The 9,866-nt window shown below is 49.2% G+C and overlaps 1 protein-coding gene across 1 annotated transcript; it reads right to left on the bottom strand.

Annotated features, from left to right (window-relative positions):
* Positions 1 to 6,392: 6,392 nt before the first annotated feature.
* On the bottom strand, positions 6,393 to 7,987 carry LOC142584369 (TOX high mobility group box family member 4-like). Its single transcript, XM_075694523.1, has one exon. The coding sequence runs from the start codon at positions 7,866 to 7,868 to the stop codon at positions 6,657 to 6,659; it is 1,212 nt and encodes a 403-aa protein (XP_075550638.1). The 5' UTR covers positions 7,869 to 7,987; the 3' UTR covers positions 6,393 to 6,656.
* Positions 7,988 to 9,866: the final 1,879 nt, after the last annotated feature.

The raw sequence follows: 9,866 nt of genomic DNA, 5'->3' as shown, positions 1-9,866 counted from the left end.
GTTTATTCGGGAAAGCCGCTTACTTCCGCACTGTCCTAACGAGTTCTGACTGCTCTTTCTGCCAGCCCAGTGCCTAACTCGGAACAGATCCCGCGAAGAAGCGACCGATCCGCCTCATCTGCAAAACATTTATTCACTCACTCACTTCGCTCAATTTAGACCGGCCACACGACCCGCGTCCAGTGCTCGTTCGCATACGGGCACGTCGAGACTGCATGGAACGAGATTGGACGCGTATACGCGGTTTATTCTAATGCTATTCCGTAACCCGAGAACACGCTCTTTCGAGTTCCGGTTACACGCGGATATACGAAGGGAAGAACGTCGCGGCTATAGCAGCGCGATGTAACCGCGGCATTCATTACGCTCTCGTCAAGCCCTCCTCCCGCGGCTAACGGGGGCTGACGGACGTCGCCACGACCACCACAGCACAAGGTGACAGCCGCTGTAACTTTCTCGACGACGAGGCGCTCGCACGACGGGAAAAGAACGACTGCAAACGAAGCAGGGCGAAGGGATCCACGAAGTTGTGTATACCTCGCCCCACCAACTCCGAGCAGCGCGTCCAAAGCTTATGGGCCGCGTGACAGACGACCTGGACCAGAAGGGTTTCCAGTCGTAATTCCCGAGACGTCGACTTAAAGGGAGCATAAAAAGAACAATTAAATTAGTTTAATAAACTAATAAAATATTGCTCGAAGACCCTTCATTTCGCCATTATATGTTGATTATTGAACGGTAGAAACGACCATTCAGAGTTCCATTTCTCGAATTTTGAGCCGAAACCCCAGCGCTGGTACGTCAGTGTGACGTCACGAATTTCAAAGTTTCTCGTCTTCCCTCCCCCCCCTTTCTTTTTTTGCTCATTTGGGCCGCGTTTGTTTGTTCAGCGCAATCTTTCGAAACAATTGCTGTGTTCGATCTTGGGCGTGTTTAGAACATAATGTAGTCCATTTTCAGCTATGAGCCACTAACTAGTGTTACATTTCGCCTACGACGCGCGGTTTAGCCGGCGCGACTGCAACAAAGCGGCAGACATTTTGGCCCGTTCGGCGTCGCCGCTACGCTCCCCGCCAAGCGCGTCCAGGCATGTTCCGATGCCACGTGTCTTCATGTGCGTGTGTGAGTGTATGTGCCATTGTGCCCGACCGGAGGCGCTACGAGAGTAGAAGTCACCTTCTCCTCCCAGCCATTGTGCCCGACCGGAGGCGCTACGAGAGTAGAAGTCACCTTCTCCTCCCAGCCATTGTGCCCGACCGGAGGCGCTACGACAGTAGGAGTTACCTTCTCCTCCCAGTCTTTGTGCCCGACCGGCGGCGCTACGACAGTATGCGTCACCTTATCCCATTGTACAATCACGTGCTCGTCTATTGAGGGGTTCCTTCTTGCCCTCAACTGCGAGAGTATAAAAACAGCTGCCCCCGGACGTCAAAAGGAGGGCTCCGATTTCTTCTGTTGAGTAAAGTGCTCTCCCGTCTCTCTACTTCGGTCAACCTGACCGCCAACTCTTTGCGATGTTAAAATAAACAAGTTGTTTTGTTGTTACCAGTCGACTCATGCTTTGCCGGGACCTTCGGATGCTTCCAGTTGTACCCCAGGCCGCCAGGCCAACGCTACCCTTGGGGCTTGCGACCCAGGTGCAACAACGGGCGTCAGCGCCGAGTTCCCAACAGGTCGTACCATAGGTGCGACCACAACAACCGTTGCCATCGGTGGGATTCAAACACTAGGCGCTAACATATACCGTCAAAATTTATGACGTCATGGCGAGATGGTGCAGCGCCGCCCGTATCCATTTTCTTTTTGCTCCTTTTCTGGCTTACCAAGCCTCTTCACGCCATGTAAAAGTGGACTTTTCGGTATCGTAGAGTGTCAGTTTGCCAATACAGGCTCGATCAATCCTGTCTTTAGTGTCCCTTTATTGGAGGCTTCACGGAAGTATTAGTGGCGCAAAATGAGCAAGCCCTCCTCTTTGTTCCTTCTCTGGAACACGCAGTCGGCTCTCGCTGCTGATTAGCTGACACGAACCCTAGCCTTGGCTGCGCTGCACGGAATTGGTGAGGCGCGAATATATAGCCTTGCGTCTCGGTCTGCGCGCCACGTTCTCTGCTTGTCTCTTTATCTCGGTGCTCCTATATGCAGGAGGAAGAACCGAACAATACTGGAAATGCGACGCCGGGGAAGCCCGATTCCCGGGTAAGATATGCAGGCCCAGTTTTCGCTCTTACAAAACGCGTTTATAAACGCCCGGCTTTGAACGGCGCGCGGAATCGGTTCGCATGTGCTTGCTTCGGAGGTCGCGGCATACCGGCACGCAGACGCTTACTTCTCTTTCTGTTGCGTCTTACTGCTGCTGCTTCGGTCCGTGGGTGCGTCTTTCCTATCTACGAGCGTGAGAGGCGGTAGTCTGCAGCTGGTGGTTCCTTGATATGTCTAGCAAGGCAGATTATAACGAGGTTTCTGTTAGCGACGTTCGGAGTCTCCTTCTTCTTCTTTTTTTTTTGTTCTTCTCGTTCTTAGTGGTGGAACTTATATACTCGCGACTCATATAGATGGGCTCGTTTGAAAGCGCTTTTTTGGTAGTTTTTGGTTTGTAGAGAACTTGTCTTGCATGTGACGTAACCGGAACTGACTCTCGACGGCTCGAACTTTGCGTTTCTAGCTTCTTTTATTTTATTTATTGTTACAAATAATGTTACTTCCGTGCCTGGCAGTACTGTTGGCGTGTTGTGGCTTACTGCCTTAGCTCAATATAGAAAGAGTCGTTAAGAAAGATGTACGTAAGTCTGACCAGAAAAAAAGAAGAATATTTTATTCAATAGAAACCCAACAACCAAGCAACCACCACAGAAAACCAGGACGGAGTAGAAGAGCACCGTGAAGAATTGTGGGAGGCTTTCGCTCGCAGCCTCAGACCTGGAAGACCAGCGCGAGTTGGTGAACCAGGCACGGGAAGCAGAGATCGGGCAACTGCTTTCTGGACTAAGGGAACCGCCCACCTTGGGAGAAGAAAGAACTCTTTCACGCTGATTGTTGAAATAAATGTTCGCTCTCTCTCTCTCTCTCTTTCTCTTAATAGTAAAGATCTATTTGGCATATTGGAATGCGACAATAACGGGTTCGGATGCTAAAGATACATACTCTAACTCTGAGCTGAAATGTGAGTTTGAGCACAGCTTCTTTCCTGGCGACAATTGTACAGGCTCTCTTACATCACCAGAACAGAGACAGACGTCGATGCATTCATCCAATGCCGGCAGAAGTTCAGTTGGCAGCAGCTTATGAGCATTATGAATAGGGGTGCGTAAGTTGGTGGATACCATGTTACCATGTTACATATACCAATACCATACCATGTTACATGTACAATACCAATACCATGTTACATGTACAGGGTTACATGTAATTACATGTACTTATTAACTTAGTTGAATGAAGGATAGATAAATGGAAATCAAAGTGGATGAAAACGCAACTGGCCGCAGGCGGGGCACCAACCCACGTCTTCGCATTACGCGTTCGACGCACTTACCAATTGAGCTACAACTATGCCGTTTTCGCATCCACTTCCTGGGGTAATTATGTTTATTTATGTTGTCCCTGTGCTGTCCCTTATGTTGTCCTTGGTGTCTTTGTTTGTTGGCTTCTTATGATATGACTAATAAAAATCGGGCCCTCGGTTTCCTTTCTCGTTCGTGTTACATGTATGTTATATCACTGCTAAACGCGACAACGTTCAAATTTGGCGAAAGTTAGACTCGGTGGGCATGAACGCAATATATATATATATATATATATATATATATATATATATATATATATGCTCGCAAGGAAAGGTATGAAGGTGACGGAACATCCAGCGCCGACGCGTGACGAGCCTCGTCTTGCTTCGTCACTGTGCCGCCTTAAATAGACGTTCGCCTCAATGACGTTCACATAAAATGTGCTCTATATACACGTCCACGGGAGTATACCCGAGAGACGCGGAGGCATCATTCTACAAAAACTAAAGATAAGGCGCGTCACGTCGAAGGAACGCCGTCGCGTCACCTTGGTTACTTCCTCGAACAGATGCATCATTCAACCACACGAACGCGCTGCTCACACCAGCGCGCGCCAGTCTTCATTTTCAGCACGCGTCGGTGCGCGTTAGGTTATAGCTGCCCGACAGAGAATAACACGCCCCGCCGAGCGGAACTTGGATGATCGAATGCCGCGCTGGGGACGAACGGTCAAAGCGATCGCTTCATATTTCGTTTTTTTTTTTTTTTCTCGCATCCCTTCGGGCAGGCATTGCGTGATGTCCTTCGAAGAGGACTCGTCGCCCGTCCGCGACGCACGACTCACGGGCCACGCTTCCGGCCGACGTGTCAGCGGCGACACTTCGCCTACTTTATGCGTTGTCGCGCGTTTCTTCCGCGTGCCGGGCGCGTGCTCCTTGCTCGTTACGGCGTGGTCCTCGTCCCACAGAAGCGCGCCAGTCGTACGGCTGCTTGTGTAATCCAGGTGCTCGCGTGTGTGTGCGGCCAAACCGCGTGTGTACCGCGGCACATTGACCCGCGAGAAACCGTTTTCTCCGTTGTCTCATTACGCGCTCGATGACGGTCTGCGTCCGTGTCGGCACTGATCTCGGGCTTCAGTGTCGGCCCGTCGCACTATACCTTCGCGAGCTGCACTGCTGCCAAAAACACCATTTCACCCGCCGTGGTGGCGCAGTGACTTTGGCGTTGCGCTGCTACGACCAAAGACGCGGGATTGAATCCCGACCTGGGCGGCCGCATTTCGATGGGGGCGAAATGCAAAGACGCCTGTGGGGCCGTGCATAGGGTGTACATTAAAGAACTCCAATGTGGTCAAAATTAATCCGGAGTCCTCCACTACGGCGGGCCTCAATATCATATCGCGGTTTTGGCACGTAAAATCCAAGAATTCATGAAAATATCGTTTCGCATGACTAAGGTGTGAAAATTTCGCAAAAAGAAAGATATTACTTCATTTTTATAAAAATGTACTGTTATTAAAGACGTTATGAAACTGCCACCGTTGCCTGTATACCAGCGGGTGAATAATCGCAGTGTCAGCTAGGTCAGCTAGCTTAGGTCTGATAGCAGGTCAGCTAGGTCAGCTAGCTAGCAGGTCAGCTAGCTTACCTGCTGTCAGAGAAGCACCACCTATTTCCCTGATTATTCACTGGTCTGACCATACGCTAATAGAAGGCAAATTGGCGCATATAACCTGGCCCTAATGTAGTTCCTTAGAGATGACCGAGGGAAAGCGTGGGCGCTGTTCTGTTGCGATTCCGGGAAGTGGGACGTCGGGATTCACATTTTTTTTTTTTTTTTGGTGAAGCAAAACACCCCAAAGACGAGTCTGGTAACCAATGTTGCGTCGGTCACTGGATATAGGGTATAGAAATGCGACCGAATAGAAGAGCAGAAAGAAGAGATAGACGAAGTCATAGGAGTCGGGACATTTATTCCTCTTCCTCGCGTTTTTATGTATAAAGTTCTATCCTGTTTTTAAGCAGGCTAAAGTTATTATTGAATATGTTTGGATACTGTGTAAACTTGATAATTTCGGCTTTTGCTATTTGTTCTCTTGCGCAATAGCCATATTTATTAGGTTATGTATATAATTATGTTATGATTATGTTATGTTCGCAATTCTACTTTGTTCTAGGGACCCTGAAGTATCCCGGTTCTGCTCTGTTGAGAGGTGCCCCTGACGGCGGACGATATTTGAAAGGTCCACGAGATTTGTGAAAAAAAGGTCCGGCGAGGACGCGAACTCGTCACACAGCCGGCTAGTCCCACGTCGGGACCGGCCCGGTCCCAATGGCCCGGTCGCGGGCACGCCGGACAGCCAGGATTTGCTTGTCTAGAGCGGGGCTACGCAGAAGCGAGTCCCACTCCTCCTTGATGAAATTGTGGTATGTCGACCCGCACTCCCAGTAAAGAATCTGAGAAATCTTCTATGCTTCATAGTCGAAGGCCTGTACGCTATAGCAGATCACTGTCTTTTCAATAAAGAACTTTCTCTCTCTCTCTTCTCCTTAGTTTGGGTCTGTTCCTTAGTGACCGACTTCACCCTGAGGGGACGTAGCACGCCAGTCCTGTATGTTGCGCTTCTTTATGCATAATGTAGGACCGAGTAAATTACAGGAAACCAGAGCAAGGCCATTACAGCTCTCGATAAACTACGCACTGAGTTACATTACAATCAATAGTGAAGCTGAGATTACACTACCGTTTTATCAGTCATTACGGTCGACAAGAGGACACCGAATAGAATGGAAAAATAAATTGTAGATTAGTTCTCTGGGTCAGAAACAGCCATGGCTCATTCGACTGTGTCAATAAGAGACATCTCTCTTACAAAAGACAAGAGACATCTTGAAGGCTATCAAACCTTTTATTGCACACTGTAGAACGGGCTCTATGAATGTGCCGTCTTTTTATGCAACCAAACTAAATGATGTTGCGCATAACAAGAGATCAGCTGTATAGATAGGACGTGCCACTGTGAAGGAATGCTCTAAGAAAAAAAAAACAGAAAGGCAAAAAATAAGAAAGCAGGATGTCGTGCGTAGTGTCACCACACAGAGATCGAGGAGGCTTGGCTTCTTTTAACAACGGGCCACGGCGACGCTGCTCGGTTCAGTGCGGAAGGCTGCGTTCGGCGATCTGCCGTTGTGCTGCCCAGGCCGAGAACACATTCTTGCAGTACAAGATGACGCACTCGCTGCTGCAGTACTCGACGTCCCATTCATGCGAAGCAACGGGCGGATTGGGGCAGCCGTTACGGCGGCACCGGGCAAAAATATGTCCTACAGGCATCGGACCGTGGTTGTTTGGCACACCTACACCCCTGCCGGAGGTCTGGTAGCAAAGTGACGGCGACCGCTGAGGCTTCAGGGCAGTTGCGCAGGAGGCGGACGAAGGTGAAGCTGAATTCATCACCACCTTAGGGGAGCAGTGCCTCGGCATCACTGACGCCTGCTTTGGCTTCTGGAACATCGACGGTGAGCTCAGTGCCATGGGATGCTGCTGCTGCTGCTGCCGAGTTCTCAGCACGTCTTCAGGAGACGCCGCCACCATGTAGTTACGCGGGGAGCCCTCGTCCATGACAGAGCTCAGCAGTGGGTTGTTGTTCTGCAGAGGCGACATGCTGCCCCTTGGTGGCGTGCGCATCGCGCTCGGTGAACTCACGTACCCGCTTCTTCGGTCTATGTCCAGCTGATCAGCAGCGCCGTTTGCGGCGAGGGGCGACCTGTGCTCTGTGAGGACCCTGCGGTATTCCTTCTTGGCAGCTTTCGTCTTCCTCTTGTACGCCAGCTTCTGCTCCGCCTCGAGTCCCTCCCACATGGAGGCCACTATCTGCGATACCTCGCCGAAGCTGGCGTGGGGATTCTGCACTTTGATGGCTGCTTGAGTTTCGCAGAAGAACTGCGCGTAGGCAGACATGGGCCTCTGCGGTTCCTCGGGATCACATTCTACTTGCTTGTGCACGGTGCGCTCCTCGTCGGCGCTGCCTTCGTCGTCGTCGTCGTCTGCCAGAATCTCTGCATTGTTCAGCAGCTTCGCAAACGGCCCGTTGTCGTCACTGTCTTCACCGTTACAGCCATTTGCTGACGAAGTGTGGTTAGATACCGGAGAGGAGCCATCGCTCACCGTGTCGGACAGGGGGACCATCCCAGACAGCATGTTGGGCGAGTCCCCGAACGGATCCTGCGATGGTGGCGGCAGGATGGGATAACACATGTCGTGGTCCAGGTACGCGTTCTCGTACGGCGCCATATTACGGAATGTGGCCGGGTAGAAAGCCCTCCTGCCTCGCTGATGAGTTGGTCCGAGACCGGGCGAGTACATTCTGGTCAGGGTAACAGCAGAATCTGCAGAAGTCTGAGCCTGGAACGCCTGCGTTCTCCCGTTCGGCTGCTGACACCACGCGCTGTTTCAGCCTTCGTCTTTCTTTCCAAAGCACGCGATGTTCACGTTGGCTCGTTCTTTAGTGCCCGGTGTTATGACTCAACCCAGCGCTGGGGTAAGCTGTGATGATGATGATAATGATTGTCCGCGTTTATGGCGTTTACTCACTAAAAAATATAGGCCAAAAATCCGGCGGCAGGAGGTAAAAAAAAACGGAAAACCAAATATTTAAGAATAGTACGCGACTGAGCAGTAAAACTAATTGAAACAAAATTATAAACAGATATTAATGAAGGAGATAATAAAGCCCTCACTAATCGGGCGTAGTGGGTTGAGGTAAACTATATATAAAGACGAATTTAGCAAATAAGGAGAAGATGTGTTCGCGAGTACATCCTAGATGGTTCCTTGTTCTTGTTATCAAATAATGGCCCTTATCCACTACGGTGGACTGGCCGACGAACCAGCGGTTCTAAAAGTATTTTTTTTTTTTGTCTTAAAACAGTTCGAGAGTTTTCGTTCTTTTTTTCACACACGTTATATATGATCGGTCCTCCCTTCCTGTACCTATCTTCTTGACTTCCACTGTGTTAAGTTAACGAAATACACCTAGCTAATAGAACTGAAACGAATTAATTAGGGTCAGGATATGAAATCACGGTCGGATCCCATCAGCATCGCTTAGCCTACGAATAAATGGCCAAAATACTCTTGTCAGCAAGTGTACAGTAGCTAAAGAAGCGTGTAAAAGATAGACGATGATACTGAGATTAATATAACGACGAATTAAACGATCGATGTCACAGCAATATTTCACTATAGTTCGGCAGCAATGCTACTAGACAATGGAGGGTAGCCAGCATCGTCTGCACTACGTGCATTTTTTTGCAGGTCTGTTTTAGGCACCAGCATATCTACAACAGCAAGCAGCTACTGCGGAGCATCGTCTTAATATGACAGTCGAAACGTGGAGATTTTATTGGACTGTTGTTGTGCCGACTCAATTTAGAAGTTGCGGACAGTTGAAGGTAGCGAAGGTTACGTTTCTGAACACATACAATACACATATACGCACCAAGAATTATGCCTTAAGGGCATGTCTTTATCGCAATAAAAAAAAGTATTGGTTCTGGTGCTTATTGCCGGAGTCCGAGCCTCTGGAGGACGGCATCAAGCCTTTTTCGTCTCCTCTTGCGGAGCAGACACCACCAGGGGCGGAAACTTCAAAGTTGAAGCAATTTTTTTGCGACTCGAACGCCTTTTTAGACAGTGCATTGAAGCTGCTGCATCCGTGCGGGAAGCATTTTTATAAATAATTTTTTTCGGTACGAAGAGCGCATTCTTCTTTTTTCAGCTGCGGAGATTCCAAAGTGTCCGTTGCACTTCGAGCATTTTGCTTTCTGTATCTGTTTTCGAGCTTGTGCGATTGCACTGTTAGGAGTACATGATGATCCACCAGGTACCTCGCACCACGTGTTCAATAGGTCCAGCAACGCTTAAAACCTTAGTAAACTTGTTTCCTTTATGAAAGGCTGTTGCAGGACGTATACCGTTAGAAGGGAATGTAGTCGTATAACTGCCCATCAAGTTTGATGGTTGGGCTATTTGGTTTTGCATTATTGAGGTACATTCAGAGTGTTAGATTGGCACAAAAAGTGGACACCCACATCAACCCTTACAGTGTGTGTCATGCTTCAACGTAAATTTGCGCAGGAAAGAAGAAATAAATGGCAGGGAAGCTAACCAAACGTACATCCTCATTTTCTAATTTGCATTAAGGGGAAGAAAAGAGGGCGAGGAGAAAGTGACAATGGAAGAGAAACAGTTCCCGTTGCCCGCACAAACGAAGATTCGCATCTAGTTTTTAAACGGTCGCGGAGACCTACCTGTTCATTTCGAGTAACTCTTTCAACGCTCTCGTCGCTTTCAACGCCAGTG

Source organism: Dermacentor variabilis, chromosome 6 (genome assembly GCF_050947875.1).
Source record: "Dermacentor variabilis isolate Ectoservices chromosome 6, ASM5094787v1, whole genome shotgun sequence".
NCBI lineage: Eukaryota > Metazoa > Arthropoda > Arachnida > Ixodida > Ixodidae > Dermacentor > Dermacentor variabilis.
This window is presented reverse-complemented; position numbering and strand designations above follow the sequence as displayed.

What these genes read in the sequence shown, in the direction of transcription:
- LOC142584369 (XM_075694523.1), bottom strand. Translation starts at nt 7,868, where the DNA reads ATGTACTCGCCCGGTCTCGGACCAACTCATCAGCGAGGCAGGAGGGCT.